Raw genomic sequence first — 21,382 nt, 5'->3', positions numbered from 1 at the left:
TACGGGCCAGACCTTGCATTTCTTACTCAAGAAGGATTAAATCAAAAGGCAAGTAGTCTGTGAAAAGGTGGTTTTATACACAGCTAGCTAACCTCTTGATAAATTATTCTCTCAAAGGAAAAATAAAGGTTTCCAGTAGATTTCTCAGTACTTGTTTTCAGAGCAACTTACACTGGCCCCTCTTAGAGGCTTTCTTCCTAAGTGAAGCTAAAGTTAAATGTCTAGTGAGACTGAGTTTCTAAGGATAATTTTCCTAAAATAGGATTAAGGCTCACCAACAGTGTAATGCAGGGCAGGTAATGTTGCTGCTGCTCGTGATTTAAACTGCTCTGTGGCTAAACTGTATTTTGGTTTCTACAGATAACAGTTCAATACCTCTGAGCTTCAAACTTGCTTCTGTAAGAGGTAAAAACCAGGTTATTTTGGTCTCTCCATATTTTTTTTCTGGAACAAAATAAACAACCCTCTCATCATCTGAGCAGAATAGTAACCAGTCCTGAAGCAGTTCTTCAGAGACTTGTGAGGATCATTCCATTACATTTTTTCCCTCCAGATTATTTCCAGGTTGTTTGTTATGGTTGGGTTTTGTATATTTTTTGCTTTAAGCACGGGTGAAACATTAGGGGAGTCCTAGAAACTAATAGTCTGTGTGGTTGATCTGTCAACATCAACGTCATGGCTAGTTACTGTGCAATGGACATTTTCTCCATATCCACAAAAGTATTTCTTAAAAGCAAATGTCAAACAAATGAAGAGCTCTGCTTGACAAATAACATTAATTTCAGTCTAGTATCTATGACATCTATTGCAGTTTGTTAATACCTTGAAAGCGTTCCCCTTGTATCTGAATGACAATTGCCCTGCTGTATCTCAATGACATTGATTAACAAGGCAGTTTGTAATTAGACCGGGTAATGTAATTCCTGGCCCTCTGTAAACATCTGGATTTGCAAATCTGCACTCCTAGTTTGGGAGCTTTCTGCCACACATCACTAATTATGCTGCGTTCTTATATATCAGTGCCTACATCCTCCTGCTGAGCATCTCTTCTTTGTTCCCAGTACGAGTCAGAGGCTGTTGTCAATACAGAGAAAATCAACATAACTGCCTAACGCTGCATGTGATATTTAATGAAAATGAAGTAATGTCTAATTTGCATGGCTGGTGTTAGTTTATTAAAGCCAGAACTGCTGAAGCTGAGTGCTACAGTGCTAGTCAAGTGTGCAAGACTGATCGTCTATGGCAACGATAGTGTCTGGCACAGAAAACTTTGCATCCCTCCCTGCCTGCCTGCCCGCCTCCTGTGTGAGGAAGAGGGCTTCTGGTAAAAGTGGGAGACTTGTTCATTTTTTCAGGCCCATCTGTTCCTGTTCTTTCTGTGAGCTCTGTCCATCAGAGCCTGCGAAGCGGTCAAGGCAGCTGGGGGGGGAAGGCCCACCCTGCCTCCTCGCAGGGGGGCCACCACACAAGCGTCCAGGACAACTTCCAGCTCGGAAGGGAAACCCCTCCTGGATTCAAAGCTACAAATAAAAAGCTCCGTAGCACAAGAGGATTGACTCCTGTCATGCACAAGAAGTGTCTTAAAAGAGAAATATATGAGTAGTTTTTTACATAAACAAGAGCCCTGTATGTTGAAGGACTACACAGTCAAGCACAGAACATACAAGGGCAGAGCTGTGCTCCTTCAGCTCCCATCTCCCTGTGTCACTTCACCAATGCTGACGAGGATGCAAAACGCTCATTTTTGCTGATTTTTATTTGTTTAGCCTTACGAGCACCCCTTAGAAATACTTAGGAATATTTATTATATTTTTTAAAAAGTTTCTGATTCTGACCTTGGACCCAGTTAAGAAGGCTAGCAGTGATAATACACATAATACATCATAAGCGTAAGTCTTAAAAGTAAAACCTAACACGCCTTCTAGTTGTGGCTCCACCCACTCAGTTTATCTTATTTTCTACTTCTCAGAAGTGCTGTTTTTTCTATTTTATTATCACTCCAGCTCCTTTCTGACCACTTTCCTTCCCCTTTACCCAATTTGCCACTGCACTGGTTTCCAGTCTGCTTCACTGCTGAATGTCTAAAATAAAGTGGGGGGTGGGGTGGGTGGTCCTTGCCATGTCCTGTCCCCTCACAACCAGCCAGAGCCAACCCACTGGCAACCGCCCATCCTTCACCTGCTGCTGCCCCAGCAACTTAACAGACACGCATTTAACTTAGCGGGGCAGTAACAGGAGTAAAGTTTTATTTGTAGAAGAGAGCAGTTTGCCAGGTAAAGTCTTAACGAATCACACAATCAGAACAGCACAGTAACATAAAGCCTTTACCAAAATTCATAATTATTTGCACCGGAGCCCAGTTCTGGATGGTAGTCAATTTTCCAGAGAAGATGCTACAAACTCCGTATAAGTTTTTCTCTCTGAATATAAGTTTAGTTTTGCAAACAAGACCTGCCAGTTAGAGAAGTATTTTGCTCCAGTGCTTTGTTTCTAACGGTTCATCGGTAAAGCTCTTCTCTTGCAATCCCGGGTTATGATTTTTTGATAGCACATCCAGAAGGAACACGGGTCCGATGTCCACCAAGAGAAAGCCATCAGCACCCTGGGAAGTACCAGCGGCCTTAGAATTCTAAGCGCGCCGCGGGCCGGAGCCACCGGGGCAGGGCGCGGCGCACCGGCCGGGCAGACGCCGGGGGCGTGACCGGCCGCACCGGGCGCGGGCCCCGGGGAAGGCTCGCTGCGCTTTGAAAGTTTCTTGCCCCGTGAGCCCGGCCGGAGCCGCAGCGCTCGGTTCCTCCCCCGGGGCGCGAGCGAGGCGGCGGAGAAGACTCGGCCACGCCGGCAAGGGAGCGACCTGCGGCGGGGAGGGCCGGGGCCGGGCCCGCCCCCGCTCGGAGCGCATCCGGTGGCGCCCCTCCCGCCCGCGGACGGCGGCCGGTCCCCGTCGCGCCGCGCGGCCGCCCGCGCCCTTCCAGCCTTCCCCGCCCAGGCGCGAAGCGGGGCCGCAGCGGCGGGCCGCCCCCCGGGCCCCCGGCCGGGTTTCGCCGCTCCCGGCCGCCCGGCCTGCCGCGGGCCTCGCCGCTCCGCTCCCCGGCCCCGCCGCGCCGTCCCGGCCCCGCGCGGTGCCGCCGCGCCCCGGCGCTCCTACCTGCGCGGTGCGGTGCGGTGCGGTGCGGGCGGCTGCTCGGCACCTGCTCCCGCGCCCGCGCCCGCGCCGCCTAACAAAAGCGGCGGCGTCAGGTGGCGGCGGGCGGACTGCGCGGCCATTGGCGGCGGCGGCGCGCGGCGGGCGCCGGTTGGGCCGGGCGCGGCGGAGGCGGGCGCGGGGCGCTGACGCCAGCGCGGGGCCGGTGGGGAGGCGGGGCCGCGCCCCGCGCCGTCTTTGTGCTCGCCGGCAGCCCCGGCAGCGCCGCCGCCTCCCGCCGCCTCCCTCAGCCCCGCGCGGCGCGGCGGGCGGCTCCGCACCGCACCGCCACCGCTCCGCTCCACAGCGCTCCGCTCGGCCCCCGCACCGCCCTGCCCCGCCCCGCCGCGCTCCGCGCCGCGCTATGAGTGCCGGCGCTCCCGTGCCTCCTCGCCGCCGCTTCCCACCCGGCGGGGCGCTCTCGGCCCCGCTCTGAAAGCGCGGCCGGGCAGGGAGCGAGCGGAGCGGAGCCCGGACGTGCCGCCCGGCGCGGAGCGGCGCGGAGCGAAGGGAGCGCGGCGCCATGCGGGGCCCGGGGCTGGGGCTGGGGCTGGGGCTGCTGCTGGGCGCGGCGTGGCTGGCGTGCGGGCAGAACGAGACGGAGCCCATCGTGCTGGAGGGGAAGTGCCTCGTGGTGTGCGACTCCAACCCCACCTCCGACCCCACCGGCACGGCGCTCGGCATCTCCGTGCGCTCTGGCAGCGCCAAGGTCGCCTTCTCCGCCATCCGCAGCACCAACCACGAGCCCTCCGAGATGAGCAACCGCACCATGATCATCTACTTCGACCAGGTGGGGCGGGCGCGGCGGGGCTCCGGGCGCGCCGCCGCGGGAGAAGTTGCCGGGGACAGTGGCGGGGCCGGGCCGGGGACGCGCCGCCCCGCGGGGCCCGGCACGGGGGACGGGGGTGGGCGCTGGGGACCGGGGGCGGCCGCGGGGCAGCGGGGCTGGGCGGCGGCGGGGGCCCCGCCGAGGTGCTGACGGTGCCCTTCCCTTCCAGGTACTAGTGAATATCGGCAGCAACTTCGACTCGGAGCGGAGCACTTTCATCTCGCCCAGGAAAGGCATTTACAGTTTCAATTTTCACGTGGTGAAAGTGTACAACAGGCAAACCATCCAGGTCAGCCGCCAGCGCCGCGCTCCGCGGGCACGGCGGGAGGGAGCGGCCCGGGTCCGCGGCCCGGCGGGAGCGGGCGGCGGGGCGGGCACCTGCCCCCCGGCCGCCGCCGAGAGCACCGACCTCCCGGCGCTTCCCCGCCCGAGGGGACGGAGCCCAGAGGGCCGCGCAGCCCCCTGGGCCTCCGCCCGGCCCGCCTAAGCCGTCCCGGGACGGGAGGGCAGGGCCCGCGGGCTGCCCCGAACCGAGCGGCGCGTCCCTGCCCGGAGCCCTGGGTGCCGCGGCCCCCGTGGGCTGGGCGCCCACGCCCGGGTGGTGGAAGCCTTCCGATGGATCTGGGGGACAGGGAGGCGGCCACGGCACGGATACTGTAATGAATATAGCTCCGTGGGTATGCGGCTGCCCTATACGCGCCATTTGTCTGTGGTTCAGTGCATACGCGCCTCCAGGTAGGGACGATAAATTACCGGCCCGAAGCCAGGTAGCACGACCTAGATGGGAAATGTGTCTGCGCAGCGAGGCACGTCGCAAAGGTGAATGCACAGCTGTATAGCACCCTTCTGGTGTAAGCGGCTTCACACACCTGGGTTGGGCAGGTAGTGCATTATTAATGTGGCGTATGCAGTCCCGGGATCATTAATGTGAGCCAAGCGGAGCTTATTGACTGTACCGTGGCATATTGTCTTTGCCGCCTAACAAAGGAAAACTACCTCTTGAATACACTTCAAACGCTCTGACTCTGGCGGCTGTGGCTCTGCTCCTCGCTGTCTCTGAGGTTTCGCATAAAGCCATCTTTCAATAAGTACGAGCAGACCTCTTTTCATAGCCTGAAAACACAGGCACCCTATTGAAATTCTTCAAAATAGGATCAATGTCCTGTTTTATATGCACCGGGTGTTTTGATGTGTTTGTCTAAAACAGCAGTGAAAGGCTTCTTCCTTTGGAGTACATACCTTAGCTGGGTTCAGATTGATACTTCATTTTTATGGGGCTGGAGTTTCAGCTGTCAAAAGAGGCCTTTTCTTAACTAAGCGTTTCGCCTGCCAGGCGAGCCCCAGCGGTGTCGTTTTCTGACTCTAATTGACGGAGGGCTTTGTTTTATCTTGCTCTTTAGGTGAGTTTGATGCTAAATGGGTGGCCAGTGATTTCTGCCTTTGCAGGGGACCAAGATGTGACCCGAGAAGCTGCTAGCAATGGAGTCCTGATTCAGATGGAAAAAGGAGACAGAGCTTATCTAAAACTGGAGAGAGGAAACTTGATGGGAGGCTGGAAGTATTCAACATTCTCTGGATTTCTAGTGTTCCCGCTTTAAATCACTTCTCGTCCAAGGAAAGGGAGAGATCTCGTACAAATTCCTGAGTCCTAGCTGGGTTTAAAGAGTCGTGGACAGCAGACTTTTTACATTCAAATATTAAAGAAGCTAAATCCTGCTTAGGTTTGTGTACACCTGCTTTGAAGAATTACTACTTATTTTTCTTGTGTTGCAGCCAACAGGCGGGAGACACTATAATTGATCAAATCCCCATTTATATTCTTCTCTCTCCTCCCACAAAATTAGTTCCCATCTCCGTGTCACTGGTGTAATCTGCCATTGTTCCCCCATGGTTTCTGCCACAGACGAGTAGACTTTAGATATTTCCATTGTCCTTTACAGCATATTTTGTAGTTTTGTTTTTAAAACATGTTAATCTTGACTCTTTCTCTGAGTTTAACTTTTAAAAACAACAAAAAACAAAAAGCAAAGTATTTTTGAATACGTGGATGCCATGATGGAAGGGAAAATGCAATTCTTGCTGTGTACTGGCTGGCAAAAGGAAAAATTTCTACATGAAGAACTATTCACAGCCAAGGCTGACCAGAGTATTTCAATATTTCTATGTAATTCTGAGTGATTGTGAAATTTAAGGCTGCTAAATGTTTTGATGCTTGTTTTGCTCTTGTACAATGTGGCCCAACTAAACGCCAGGAAGTATATTGAACTTTTACTATTACTCTGTAATATATGTGTGAATATCGAAAATTAATTTTTGCTTTAATTCAATAAAGTTTAAATGGGACTTTTATTTTTCTTAACCGGAAATAAGGTTTCTCAATAGAGGGAGGCAGGGGGAGAAGGCTCGGCGTGGCCCCGGGGCTGCGGCAGTGGGGAAGGACCGTGACGGGGGGTCCCGGGGGCGGCCGCAGGGCCCCGCGCAGCCCCCGCCTGCCCTGCGCGGGGCCCCGCCGGTCAGCGCGGGCGCGCAACCCCCGCGGGCGGTGCCGGCAGCCCGAGCGGATCGTCGCTAGGAAGTTTCCCGCCGCCTCTTCTATCCGCTTCTTTATAGCATTTATCTGTATTATATTCTATAAACCAGATCGCATTTTATACGGCCGTCTAAAAATACCTGACAATGTATACTTTGATGCTAGTATTATTTATTTGCTAGTATTATTTTGTTTACGGTCTTTTAAAGATGTAAATGCTATAATTTTGCAGTACTCAAAAGAGATTACTACTTTTATTAAAAGGTGCGTACGAGGATTTCGATTGTATCTAAACTTTAATGTCAAACAAACCGGTGAAACGACCCCCCGGGCTGCGCGCGGCCGCCCCGCGCCCTGGCTGCGGCACCGGCCGAGTCGCACGAGCCCCCGGCTCCGGGAGGGATTTAATGAGCTCCGAGGGGGGAGGGGAGGGTTAACACGAGCACAATAAGCAACGCTCCTCGCTTTATTCACAGGTTGTGCCCTGGGAAGGGGCCGGCAGGGCCGCCTCACGGGCCCGGCCCTCCGCGCCGCGTTGCGCGGGGGCGGCCGGCGGGGAGCGGAGCGGGGCCGGCCCGGGCTCTGCCTACGCCGGGGACGGCCGCGGCACCGCCGGTCCAGGCGAGAGGCACCAGCCGCGAGTCAGCACCTGCCCCTCCGTCGCCTGCGGGGCCAGAACGCCCTGTCCCCCCCGCGGCTGCCGACTGGCGCACGTCGCGATTCGTGGCCGCGCAGCAGCGGGGAAGGCGCGGGCCGGCCCCGCCAGCCGCCCGCCGGGAGCCCGGCACCTGCGGCCGCGGGCCAGGAGCCGGGCGGGGAAACGGCTGAGATTCACGAAGAAGGGTTTAATAACGGGCTGCCTTCACCTGGAGTTATAACCTGCTCGAGACAGCCCGCACCTCGGGTCCTCCGGGCTGCAGGCTCCCCTCTCAGGCACTTTAATGCGACTTTCCCCTGCAGCCTGCCCGGGCTGCCGCCCCCCGCCCGGCCCCGCCGCCCCGGCAGCGCTCCCCACGGGCCGCGGGCACGGGCGAAGCCGCTCCCGCCTCCCGTGACCACGGCGAGGGGGCAAAGTGAGCCAAAAAAACCCCAAAAACCAAAACCCACTAACAAATAAACAAACGCAAGGGGAAACAAAAACTACCGGGCTGCAGGAGAAACGACGGCTGCCCTGTGCCCTCAGCCGCCCCGAGCGCCGGGCTGCGGCCCCGGCCGGCCCACCGCGGGGATGCCCCGGCAAGCGCCGCAGGTGCAGGGCTGAGGGTGCTGGTGCATGTCCTTGTTTGGTTTTTCCCCCCTCCCTTAACGCGAAGCAAATAACCCCCCCACCTTTCGCTTAAAGTTTTCCCCTGGTTGTGAGTGTCTCATTAATATTGTGCAGCTGGAAATGGTATTACCCTCAGTCGCAGCAAATCGCTGCTCTGCGGCTGTTTTACAAAACGCCGCCGCGGCTGCCTGAAGAAACGCCGTCTGTTCCGCGCCCGCGCAGCCAGCCCCTTCAGCCCTGCGCACCGTGCTGCCCTCGGGCGGAGCCGGGCCGCGGCCAGGGGATACCGGCCCCGCGGCCGCCTCGGGGAGGTAAAGCCGCCACAGCCCGCTCGGCCGGGCCCGGGAGTCCCCGCCCCGGCCCCGCAGCTCGCTCCCGCCCCGGCTGCCCCGGGGGGAGGGCGCGTCCCGCTGCCTGCCCGCACCGCCCGGAGCTGGCGTGGCAGCGGGGAGCGCGTCCGGGCTGCCGCCGGGTGACGGGCTTCAGCGACGGGCTGTGACTGACCCAACTCCCTCAGCCCCGTCCCTGCGCCCCGCGGCCAGAGGCGTGGGGCCGGCCCTGGGAGCGGAGGGCCGCCCCGGCGCGGGGAGCCGTTACCGCGGCGCCTCCCGGGGATCGGGGGAGCAGCACCGGGCCGTGCCCCCGGGCACAGAGGCAGCGCTGCCCGTGCTCGTAGCCATCTCCACGCGTGGCCGGTGCTTTCGCCCCGTGTTTAAGGTGGGAAGCCGTGACACGAGCGTTTCGTTTTGGCGGGCTCGGCGATCGCCGAGGGACGGGGCCGCCCGGCGGGCGGGGCTCACGTGCTGCCGCCAGGCGAGGCGCCGCCATTTTGCTCGGCGGCTGCCGCCGCGCCTCGGGAGCCGTGGGCACCTCGGGGGTTTTGCAGGAGGAGAATGGCCGCCGAGGGGACGGGCACGCCGAAGGAAACGGGACCCGGGTGCAAGCAGCCGCCGGCGTGGTGTGGGTAAGCGTGCCAGGCCGGTTCTGCCAGCCCGCCCGTGAGTGCACTCGCTTGGCTGCTGAGGCTGCCCCGCAGGCCGGGCCGCCATTTTGAGTTGGCGAAGCCAGCCACGGCCTCTGGGCCCGCAGCGGCTCTGGGCACTGCCAGCTGGGTGCTGTGGAGGCAGGAGAAGGTGAGGGACCGGCGGGGCCACGGCTGCCCTTGGCTTTGCTTGGCAGCCTCACCGTGACTGGTGAGCTGTGGGCAGTAGCCACTGCAGGTGGTGGCGTGGGCCCGGTGGCCTGTCCCGCCTGCAGCACAGCGGCTCCTGCCAGGCTCCCTGCCACCGAGGGGTCCCTCGTGGGGGGACCATGTCCCCTCAGGGCTCTGGCGGCCCGTACCCAGCCCCCGCAGCTGCGGTACTGCTGAGCCCGCTCCTGGGCATGCGCCCGAGCTTCCCCCAGATGTGAGCAGCTACTGCTCTGTATGCAGCTTTAATGTGTTTTTCAGTTGATGTAAGTAATGTCTGATTGAATTTATTGCTGATTAGCGTTGAGCATCGGTTTACACAACAAGAAATTATGTTTCGTTCAGTTCATTAGCATGACTAGTGTTTGGTTTATGAGCATATCACTAATGGTAATGACCAGAGTTGATTGATTTCTAATGTGAATATAATTACACAATGTAGGGGAATTAGAGGAAAAAAATCCACATTTTTAATTGTTGGGTTTTCAGGGAGTGCGTGTGGGGGTGATGGGGTAGAAAGGGAGAGAAGCGAGCCAACTAACTGGCTTCCGCACAAGCAATGTGAATGTAAAGATTAATAGCTCCAGCAGGAGACAGCGAGTTTGGCCCTAAAGAAGGGAAAGTCAAATGCAGTTAATTCTGGGAATAGCTAATGCACACTCTGCAGAACATAATTTCCCCTCTTCGAGCCCCCCGGTACGGCTCGAAGCCCAGTAAGTTCGCTCGGAAGAGCCGCTCCCGAGGAGCCAGCAGAGGCAGGGCTTCGTGCATGGCCGGGCAGCCGGCTCCCTCCAGCCCCCGGCTGCGCGGCGGGCTCGGTGCGGCGGCACAGCCGCTGCCGGGCGGAGGGGAGGGCTGCGCGGCTGCCGGGGTCACAGCGAGCCGCTCGCTCTGCTGCGGGATCTTGGACGGCAGCGGCTGTGCCGCCCCTGGCAGGGAGCGCCTCGCCTGACCCGCTGCCGCGATCCGTTTTGGGAGGGGGAGATGGACGCCGCAAATGCTGGCCGAGCCTGGCTGGAGCAGGGCGGAGGGTCAGGTAAGGGCAGCGCGGGCCGGCCGCCTGGTGGGGTTTGAGGGGCTGGGAGCGGGGACGGAACTGTGAGGGCTGGAGGAGAGCAAGTCGGAAGCAGTTTGTGTGCATCATCTGTGTTCTGTATCCCTGAGGGTGACCTCTGGAACTGTCCTTTCCGCTTAAATGAAAAGGTGGCCTGAAGGGGAACGATCAGTGTTTTGCTGGAGGCGGCATGTGCAGGGGGAGAGGGGGAAGGCTGAGGTTCTGTGGGAGCCCCTGTAGTGCAGAAATCCCAGCAGTGGGGCTGAGCTCACAGAACTGGTTTTCTTGCCTCCCCTTGGGCAGGGCCAGTGGGGTAAGCGCAGAGTGTACTCTGGCAGCTAAGGGTTGCCAAAAGGCCTCTCTTGTTGCTTGCCTGGAATAAAAAGAGGCCTTGCATTTTTTGTGGAGAGGGAAATAAGCTGTGTGCCTTGCTGTGGGAGAAGAGGGCTCAGGTAAGGCTAGCAATAATCAGTCTCTGTGTCTTAGGGCATTGCTTCTCTCTGTGCTCCCAACACTCTTGCTGGAAACCCAGCATGGACTTGAGGCTGTGTTGCCTGCACCCGGGGTTATCTGAATCAGGTGCGTTTCCCCTGCCTTCCACTATCACCTCCAAGCTTCCTAGGATACAAGGCAACGGGGTCCCTCTGGTCCAGTGGTCCTGGGTCAGTGGCAATTCTCATTTCATTGTTGCACTTCATGCTAATAAATTTTAATGTTCTTTCAATGTTGTGGGCTTCAGGGTCATTCAAGTCAGGGCCATCTTCTATGAGCTGCTTCTGTACTGACAGTGTTTCCCAATTTTGTCAGTACTAAACAACCCTTTTTAAAAGATAAATATTGTAGTGGAAAATAAACATAATTGCAACTTTTTCTGTTACAAAAACCCCCATGCCACTAATTGCATGATAGTTGTTCTTGCTGGTGCTGTCACCAAAGCAGGTCTATATTTCTGTTAACAAATAAAAATGCTGAATCTTAAAAAAAAAACAAAAATCTGAACATGTTATATTGCTCACTCTAACACATGTAAAACACTGCAGGATATGGGTCACGCTGCCTTATCTGCTACCCTGGTAAATACTATTTCCACTGAAAGAATGGAGAAGCATTTTATTTTTTCCCATGTGTGTGGTATTATTCCTGATTTCATAATTGTTAAAATCTTGTCTACAGGACTTGAATTGTCAAGGGTCAGTTCTCCTTCCTAGTTTGATTCTCCTCAGATTCTTGGACATACATTGAGTCATCTTTTAAAATTATTGATCGGCATGGATCCATAACTCCATTCTAAATGTTTTTATAATTTCTTTACCTGGTTTTGTATTTCCCAGCTGTCAACACAGCTGAATTTCCCTATGATTCTGTCTGTTGAGGTGTGGGGAAAGAGAAGCTTCTGATGTCTTTTTTTTTTTTTTTTTTTTAATCTGGTTTTATTTTTCTTTCCCTGTGTCCTTTGAGTGATTAATCTCACTATTTTGGTCTTCGAAGAGCCTTTCCAAAGGCTTGATTGTGCTTACAACCCAGAGGATTGCAGCCTCTAGTTTTGAAATGGCAGGACTGGTTCTATCCAGAATAGTGAGATGAAGCTCAGCAGTTATTGCATACATAACAGAAATACTAATACAGGTAGCCATGCAGTTTATCATGTGGTCAACCTCTTGCAGTGGTATGCTGAGCAGAGAGATATTCACTGGGTTTCCTGTAATATTCCCTGGTCCCTAATGTGGCTTGATTAACCTAATTGAGAGCCCTGCTAGGAATTCAGCACCATTAATATACATAAACTTACTAGCTTTGCATTTAGCTTATTGCATACGTGAAAAATTGCCCAGCTCTGACCAAACTCAGAATTAAATTGTTTTCCCAGACTGAGCTAGGACAGCACTGAGTCTTGAAGCACTGGTTTAACATAACATTTTGACCTGTGAAAGTCATATTTATTTTCCTAATGTACATAGTGGAAAGACTTCATTGGCTAGAAAGGGCTTTAGAACAGATACATTGATAGAAAAATCAGCTTCTCTCTATAATGGGAAGAGGAGGATCTTTCATTATTAAAGTAGAGGTGCCAGGGCTCAGTTTTCAAGATAGGGTTTTAAATTCCAGTGGGTAGTTAAATGAGATTTTTCTGCTGACATAAATTTGCATAGCTGTGTTGCAGTGCAGATTCCTGCAACTTATTTTTCCTGTGGGATCTTATGGCAGAAACCAGGGAACAGTGTTGTTACAGAAATACGTCCCAGTCTTTTACCTCAGTTGTTCCAGGCAGCAGGTAGACTTGCACGAGACAAGGTTTCTTTGGACAACTAGAACTTTGCAAGCAGTGTATCCATATTTTTTCTCCCATTTTATTTTCATGTGCCCTGTGGCCTTACGTAACACAACCAAATTCTTCTGGCTGTGTTTTCAAGATCATGTGAAACTTCTGGATAACTGTGGAGGCATTTAATAGTTTCAGTGGCAAACACATGGTAGAAAGATGCCATTGTCCCGAAGTTAGGATGTCTAGGATAGCTTTTTGAAAATAACTGGAATGTCACAGGGCCATAGCTGTCCAGTGTTACCTGGTGATGGCCATGCTAACTTCCATCAGTCTAAGGCTTTGGGTGCATAACCTGTTTTAGTCCTGTGACAAACTTTGCATACTTAAAATATTTATATTTTATTAAAGATGCAGAAGAAGAAGAAAAACAATTGAAAGCATTGGAACTTAAGATACCAAGTAAGCTATTAGCGTGAATAACATCTGTTACTGTTTTCTCTTGAAATGTTAGATGGTTTTATAAAGAAGCCGTGTCCCCTCTGTCTACCAGGGGTCTTCTAGATGGTACTGATGATTTGAATACTTGTCTTGTGTGGGAAAGGAAACAGTTGAAATGTTCTGGAGCTGTTTTTAAGACAAAACAAGTGGAGTGCATACAAAACCATGGAGAACACAGTATCAAGGACAGAAGTACAGTTTTTGTTTCAGACACGTTTGTGTCTTGATGGCTGAGATGGTCATAGTATAAAGTTGTGCCGGCTCCTCTGAAACCAGGCAAACTGATGCTCGGGTTCTCTAGACCTGCAGGTTTGGTCATGACTGCTTTATGCTAATAAAGGTGGTAATGCAGCCATGTCCCTTTGGTTACACTTCAGCAGCTGGGAGAATGAATGAGTCCTGTATGACCACAGATCAACTGCAGAATGGTGATTTTAGTGTAAAGTTTAAGCATGTTTTTAATGGTTGCCTGTTTTGTAATGTGCTTTGGGCAAAGCTGGAAGATGTTGCAAATCCAGTGTTGGGGTGCTGTTTCCAAATTGATGCAATTAGGAGCTGGTCTCATTAATGTTAATGTCAGCATGTTCCAAAGAAGGGAGGGGTGTTTATTCAGGTTGGTTTCACATATATTCACTTAATTTGAAGTTGTGTGAATGTATTTTATATTTTCTGAATATATCTGTCATATCCTACCTTGATGGTGACAGCATATCGTACCGCGCTGCGTTTCTCTTAGTGTATCTACAGTAGTGTCTAATGAACACTCCTGCACAAAGGCTGTTGTACATAGTGCAGCTGAGTGAGCTCCTGTCTGACTGTTGCTTTTCACTCAGCCCTTTACCTTTGCAGTTTGTGGAAATTTCCCTCCTGTTACACTGTGGCCAGGTTACAGCTAACCCTATGTCTATTCTTGGGACCAGAGGAGGAATGCAAGACACTTCTTTCTGTGTCAGTACAGCAGGAAAGCATTTTTGCAAGCTTGAAGCAAAGAGACTGTTACATGGTGGGAAGCACTAAACACTTCAGAGCAAGCAAGGTAAGGTCTGGCCGCACATGACTGTTTATAGGAGAGTTTTAAACCCTTTGCCACAGCAATTTACATTTTTGCCTGTGACATTGGTAATGTGCTGTAGAAGTACGGTCCTTTATATCTTGAGATATTTTTTGTACATTCCTTCTGATGCAGTTGCTCATCTGCTGAGTTTCCTCTGTAAGTTGTGCAGCTTTTCAGTTCTAATTGGTTTAGCCATCTTTCTTCTCATAAATCCCAATACTTCGGCCTTGCCAACCAGGAGGCGACCCTCTTGGCTGCGTTAACTCGGTTTGTGCCTGCCTCTTTGTTTATCTACTTCCTGTTGTCTCTGAGATTAACTTAAAATAATTCTTTCCTTTAGTAGCCCTTTCCAGTTTTCTGCACTACCTTTATAGGTTGTTCATGCTGTGCTTTTCCTTTTCTAACTTAATTTTTTTTCTTGTTTAGAAGAACCCTGTTGGTATACGGTATTAGGATCTCTGCTGGAAACCAGTAATATGTTAATTCTGGCTGAAGTATTGGCTCCCTACATCTCCTATTGGTTTCTCAGGAAATGATGGCGATAGATACCCATATATATATAGTTACTCTGTTGAGAAACCTACATTTTTGCAAAACACTTAAGAATGTGCTTGATGTGAATAATATGTTCACCCAGTTGAAAGCAACAAGGTGCTTCATGTTCTTAAAGTTAAAGCACTTAAGCATAAGCTTACCAGCCGTGCGTGCCTTCAGGCTAGATAATAGAAGTATGAGGATTGTTTTGTATTTAAATCAGCAGATAAAAGTGGCCTTTTAAACATCGTTTTAGAAGGAATCACAGGCAAGAGTCGGCTACTTTTAAGGTGGATCTTGACAGGATGGCAAATGTGTGTTTGTGAAGACAAGACAAATGTGGGGCTTGTTCTGTGTTTACATTTAAGCCCAAGTTAGTAAGTTTGTTTCTTTGACTAGTAAGTTATTTTATTAAACATTGCTTTATTGACCCTGGTTGACATACTGCTATGTTGTGAAGGGCAGTAACAAAACTGATGAAGAGAAGTTTGATCTACGTTGGAAACTTAGGCAAATAGGCGAGGTTTGGTCTCTGTGTCTGTTTTACCAAGGAGGTAAATTGTACCTGTCTTTGGCTGGCATGGTTTACTTTGTTATCTGTACAGGATAGGACAGTAACTCTCCCCATTTATGCATGGCGTAACAGCTCAAAAGAATTACCCAATTGGTAGCTCCTTAAATAAGCATCCATCCAGGTTCATGACTGGCCATGAAGTTTCTCATGGTTCAGAGTTTAATGTTACAAGGGAATAAAATACCTTTCACTAAATGGTAGTGAAAACACAGTAGGAGGTATTTTGTTCAGGGAATACAAGCTATTGTCCTACCCTCGTCCAGAAGGCAACATACATCACGCAGAAGATGTCTTCCTTACATTCTAGCTAAATCAATGTTATTTCTTCCAGAATACTGCTGCTTCCGTTCCTAGAGATAAAAAAACATAGCTCACTGTCAGTAGATAATTCTTCCTCTTGGGCTTTCTGTCCTTGACCGGTAGAAGTGTTTATGTTTCTTAGACAAGGAAGACTTTCTTTATCCCCGGAAGATTAAATTGCCTTGCTGGCAAATCTGGCTCACTAAAGAAACAGAGGAGGAAGAGCAGATAGGGAAGAAATAGAAAAGAAAATAATTTCAGTGTATCTTTACAGTGTGCTATTGTTAGGATATCAATTACTATCATATATCACTTATACCGCAAACTTGTCATAGTTTGGGATATTTCTTTTTTTTTTTTTTTCCTCTTCAAGTAGTAGAAAATATATCAATTATCCATAGGAAGGCTTTTTATTGCTGGACTCATCATTAAGGTATAGCCATGATGCACAAAGGGATTTACTTTTTAACATCCAATTCAGAAGGATAAGTATTAAAAGATCATATTTTTTTTTTAATCCATTTGTGCATTCCATGGGAATAATTGCAGAAAATAGTGCCCTTTTCAACTTTCTCAGTTGGCACTGCTCTGTTTTAAGTGCTGTGACCTCGCACTACAGAATGGCTAAGAGTGGTAGGTTAAGCAGTGTATTTTATAACTGTGGGCTCTGATTTAACACTGTAACACTCCTTCTGATGAGTGCAGAGTGTATTCAGTTACTGTAAACATGAGTTTTCCAGAATGGTGTGTAGAAGTAGAAAGAAGGTTAATGAACTGGAGAAAAAAAATACTGCTTCTCTAATTGACAGAAAGGTCTGCAGGGAGTCAGCCGGGCTGCACACAGGTGAGGCAAGCAGGCTGTGGTCTGTGATCCTGGGTGGTGGTTGGTTATTGATGGCTGATTACCAAGAGACAGCTGCAGTGTGTTTAGCTCTTAGCAGTGTTTTTTTTTGCTTCCACTGCAATCAGACATCAACTTGCAAACTTTAGATATGGATCTTCCCTTTTCTCAGTGATGCAGGAACAAGAGCTGACTTACCTGGGCTCCAAGGAACATAAGTTATTCATCCCACCCTTAGAAGGACAATGCAGGTCCATCACTACAGTGCTTGCAGGACCTTCTGAGAGCAGCTCTGGTCCCAGAGGCTTTGCTTTCAAGCTTCAGCATTGACTGTGGCCAAAGCAAGTTTGTCAGAAGGGCTCCCAGCTCTCACTGGGAGCAGAAGACAGAGGGTGGATAATGAATAGAGCTAAAAGGTGAGAGGTGTCTTTTACTTCAGCTCTCTTTTGGTCAAGTTCTCCCTCCTTGATCTACCTAGTTCTTAACCTAGAGTCACTTCTCTATTTCCTTTCAATTAGAGCTCAGTCCTACTTTTCTGTCCCTTCCAGTTTGTGGAGTTTAATCCTCTCAATTCTTTTTCACTTGTATTTCTTCTTTTCTTTCATGACTCAGGATTTTTTTCCCCCCTTTTCCTTCATGCTATGTCATTTCTTCTGGCTGGAACAGTGTCCTCCTTTTCTGAAAGGAAAAAAATCAGTCCAGCAGGAGGATTAAAGGAGATTTTAAAATAAATTCATAGGGAGTCTCAACCCCGTGCAAAAACCGGAAGAAAATGGCAGTGAGTTTCAAATAAAGTGAGCTTTATTTTTGTACAGTGTAATCTAATTCATAATGTTATCAATATGTATAAAAGCATAAAGAAAAGACGGCAGTAGGGGTTACAAAAAACATAATAAAATCAAAAGCCTTATAAAAGGTATAAAATTAAACTTCAAAATACTGTGGAAGAGGAGAAAGGGCCAGGGCCAGAACCATACATTGCAGGCTATTCTTGAAGAAAAAAAACAGCTTTGGAAGGATCTAAAAGTGAAGCCAAAAGATGGAGGCTTGTCAAACTAGCAAAAGAGAAGCCCGTCTAAGCCAGTTCTAGCTGAATAGTTTAGGAACTGAGGAGGAAAGGAATGTTAAGCAATTTTTGTTTATGTTGTATGCGGAAAGAAAATAATCACAAACTTTCTTCTAGGTGAAGGGGATCAGAGAAGTGCCGTCAATTTGACTTTAGTGTTGAGACTTTAAAAAATAAAAAAAACCAACCTCTCGGCTTTCTCTTCAAACTTCCTCTCTGTCTTTAAATAACACCACCCCCACCACCCCCTGCCAAATTAAAGATTTCAATAACGATCAGTCAAAAGGACAGATTCTTCTTTAAGCTTACTGTGTTAGAGGTTAGATCACAGATTCTCTTCCCCGTGATGAACATGATTAAAAGCATTGGGATTCCTTTTCATACCACAGTGGAAAGCAAATAGTGCAATGGAGAACCACATCAGTAATGCTCTACTCTTAACACTGCATTTCATACCAGCTGCAGCTGCTGTTAGCAGGGTAAAGATCTGGATAACCTCTATCCATTTTCCCCAAAATGGAACTGTTTCTGCCACCCGTTCAGGCCTACAACTTGTGGCATGGGCACAATGCCTTGAAGGCTTACGACCTTTTGCTTGAAATAAAAGCAGAACTGAATGAGATTTTGATGAGAGAGCATCAATAAGATAATGACAAGTTGCATCAAGAGATACACCGTTTATTTTCTCTGTCATAGGCATGGTTACCATTATTTTGCCCTGAAGACTATTTTCAGGTTATTGGACTCTACGTAAGTTGCTTTGCGAGTGTATTTTATAAAGGCAGATGATGATTTGCATCGGTTCTTGTGTAGGAATCTGCTTCGTTACATAATACAGCTGTTACCTTAACTGTTCTGCCTAGGGCCTGTGCAGCATTATGGATCATTACATTGGAAACGAGGAATGCTTTTTTTCAGTTACACGACTAAGCAAGTGGTGAAGTGGGTGAATCTTTCCTTGTGACTTGTAAGGGAAAGGTTGCTGTTCCCAGTTAGCTAAACTGTTCTGACTCCAGAATGGATTCAGTTTGGGAACTGACGAAGAAACCTTAGACAAAACCAATGGATTTATAATTTTATTAATACCTCGGGTTGTTCCCGAGTCAGAGCTGTTACTTCTACTTGGGCCTAACAATGCTTACTTTTTTCTGATGCTAGAAAAATGTTAGGCACCTAAGACTAACGCATGTTACTAGTATTAGGCTATTCAAGACTTGTCAAATAAGCAAATTCCTAGTTTGGCTTTTCATAACTCAGATGTTTAATTTTACTGTTGTGTTTTCAGAATACCATCTTAGTAAGCTGGTTCGTTTGTGTTTGAGTTACTTCTAAATCTTCTTCTGCTGAAACAAGGGAATGGAGATATCTATCCCAGGCTAGGGAAGTAAAGAACAGAATCTGTGACCATTCCCTGGTAGGCCCTGGTCAGGCCTGTGTGTCAGGCGTGGTTTTCAACCCCCCCAGACCCCCTGATGTAATTTTCAGCTCTTGTGTGATACCACCTGCTAATAGGTACTGCTCTTGCAGAGTTCTTCTAGCCATAATAACATGCACATTGTGTAAGAATAAAAACAGCTCAGCTTTATTACGTGGCTTGCATGCCTGGTAATGAATAGAAGGAAGGTGCACTCCTTCACGAACAGCAAAATTTAATATAGTCTCTTCCTGGAGTTGCACCAGTGGGACTGAAAGTTTATCTCAGCATTCCAAGGGCAATAAAAATCTAAATTTAAACTGAAACCTCTTACTGGGGCAGGAGTACCCAGAGGCTATGTACTGTTCAAACTTTGTTTAGGTCATAACTGCTTATGTAAAGTTAGTTTATACCAGCTAGTTAGGTTTTATGGTTTTGAGCAGTACCTCTGTTACTAGGAGAGACACAGCAAGTGGAGAGGATGCATCTGAAAGTTCAGCTCTGCTTTACTATTGCATTTAATTTAGCGTCTTACTGCTTATGCACAGCTATGTGAAGAAATCCATAGCTCTTAACATTCATTCTGCAGACATCTTTAAATGTACTCTAATTCATTCCCATACTTAAACATCTCAGACAGTTGGGATTTAAGGTCAGTATGAAAGGAGGAGGTGCAGAAGATACCAGGTGAAGGCTGGCTATGGCAGGTAAACTCTTGTTAGCTATGAACACAGATTGGAAAGGCTGAGTATGAAAAGTAACCAGATGCTGGCCAGTGGGCTCTCGGTTCAGAGTTCTCCTGGTCTGCTCATGGCTTGTTCTCTTTGCATGTAGTTTTAAAGCTGGGGATAGGAAGAGGAGAAACTCATATTCTATTTCTGTAACATGAATATGAGTAAGACAGGATAAGGGAATCTGTTGGAGGTTTTCCTGAGGTCACATGAACGATCTGGTGGCAGGGACATCTGTGAAACACCATATGAGATTATAAATTGCCACAGCCAGTATTCCCAAACCCTTACTAGCTCTCTTCCTTCTGGAAAGGGTGTAACTCTTGGATTTAGCCACTGTGAAGGAGAAGTGGGTGTTGGAGGGCCATAGGAGGGGGTAGTTTTGGTGAGAAAGCTTGAGGGGAAGCATTATTCTTGCTTAGTGGCATTTTCTAGCCATTTCCCAGCCATTTTCCATCTCTGCATCTCACTTGCATACATAGGAATGCAACCATGCTTCTGCAGAGCATGCAGGGAGGGAGGGATGGAGAGCAGGTTTCAGCACAGTTGAGCTTTAGGACACAAATGCTTTCTCCATTGTGGCTTGCAAAATCTGTCAGCCTGACTTAGCAGAATTGAACATTTCAACTTTTCTTGGAGCGGATATTGATGTGAGCAGCCATGGGATGTGAAAAGTGCTGGAGCTCTGACTTCTGTGAGAGAAACTGCAAATTTCCAAGCGTTTAAAATGCAGTTTCTGGGTGACTTGGCTAATGATTAAAGTTACCAGCACATGTTTATTTACTCTCAGTTTGTTCATTCTTTGAAATAGTTGTGCTATGGGAAGCATGCCCAGTATCTTTAAGGTATTTGATATGATAACGAAGATTAGGAATTACAGTGAATCAGACTAAATTACACAAAAATACCTATTGTTATTCAGGAAAGGTGAAAAAAAAATGTTTCAGCATGTTGGAAGACTAATATGCATGTGATATAATCTCCAAAACTGACAGTCTCTAAACTTATGGATAAGTACACAAAGAAAATAGTTGAAGAGAAATCCTTGCCTTTTATAAATGTCAAGATATATTTACAAATCACCTTATGTAGTCTCCTGATAAATGTGCCAACTTCTTTTTGTTTCTTCTGCATCTTAACTGCCAGTCCCTCTTTTCCATCAGCTCCTGTTTTATGTACCATTTGTCAGTTTTACCTGCCTTCCCAGATCTACTTAGATTTCCTTTCATCTTTTGATAATCTGCTTCACCATGACTACTGCATCCTTCTGATTTCCTACACTTTTTGCATTCACTGGCTTCCAGCCATTAGCATTGCAAATTTCTTTTCAGTCCCATAAAAGTGTTTTAATACAGTTATAGGGTCTAGTCCTTTGTTGTTTGTGCACTGAAATTCCCACTAGTCAGGTTTCTTTTGGTGGGCAGGCATGCAGGGTTTCCTCTGATGGTCTGTTGTTGTCCAGGCTAACAGAGCCACAGCTGACTCAGCTTTCCTGAAAACTGAGAATTGCAACATACTTTCTTCTTTTCCTTGGCTATCCCGCCTTACACATACATTCAAAGTTTTCTTGTTAGTTTTATTACAGCATTTTTATAAGATCGTTTGTCCTCACCGAGACAGCTTTCCAGGCATGAGCAAATGTTAAGCTATTCCTAAGATGCATGCATGTTTCAGCAGTACTTACCGCCGTGATCTTAAAGGATAAATATTGTTACTTTTAACCATGGACGTGCTAGAGCCTTTTGAACAAAATGTTGCTGGATTGGATTGTGTTAAGATTGGACAAACACCTATATGTTTCTAATCTTCCCCAAATTTATGGGGGTATTTATAAGAAAAAAGGTTTTTGCTTCTAAGTATCTTCTACTTGAGTAACTTTTGCTCTGACCCTAACTTTCTGGGAGCTGTAGAAAATACAAATTTTCAAAGCAAATGAAACGCAAGTTACAGCCTTATAAGCTTCTCTGGGACATGGCTGTTTCTCTTAACTCACTGGAGACGTTGCTTCGGGGAAAAAAAAGTATTTGTTCTCTGTGGCACTTGATTATTTGGCT

The 21,382-nt window shown here is 49.0% G+C and overlaps 1 protein-coding gene and 1 long non-coding RNA gene across 2 annotated transcripts; one reads left to right on the top strand and one right to left on the bottom strand.

The window, feature by feature from the left end:
• Positions 1-2,211: 2,211 nt before the first annotated feature.
• On the bottom strand, positions 2,212-3,254 carry LOC121097914. The gene is made up of 2 exons (XR_005831125.1): positions 3,149-3,254; positions 2,212-2,602 (listed from the first exon to the last, which is right to left on the bottom strand). It is a non-coding gene; the product is annotated as an uncharacterized LOC121097914 (long non-coding RNA).
• Positions 3,255-3,331: 77 nt separating this feature from the next.
• On the top strand, positions 3,332-6,362 carry CBLN1 (cerebellin 1 precursor). The gene is made up of 3 exons (XM_040615631.1): positions 3,332-3,974; positions 4,183-4,302; positions 5,414-6,362. Exons 1-3 carry the CDS (start codon positions 3,708-3,710, stop codon positions 5,609-5,611), a joined length of 585 nt encoding a protein of 194 aa, XP_040471565.1. The 5' UTR covers positions 3,332-3,707; the 3' UTR covers positions 5,612-6,362.
• Positions 6,363-21,382: the final 15,020 nt, after the last annotated feature.

This window comes from Falco naumanni, chromosome 15 (assembly GCF_017639655.2).
Source record: "Falco naumanni isolate bFalNau1 chromosome 15, bFalNau1.pat, whole genome shotgun sequence".
Lineage (NCBI taxonomy): Eukaryota > Metazoa > Chordata > Aves > Falconiformes > Falconidae > Falco > Falco naumanni.
This window is presented reverse-complemented; position numbering and strand designations above follow the sequence as displayed.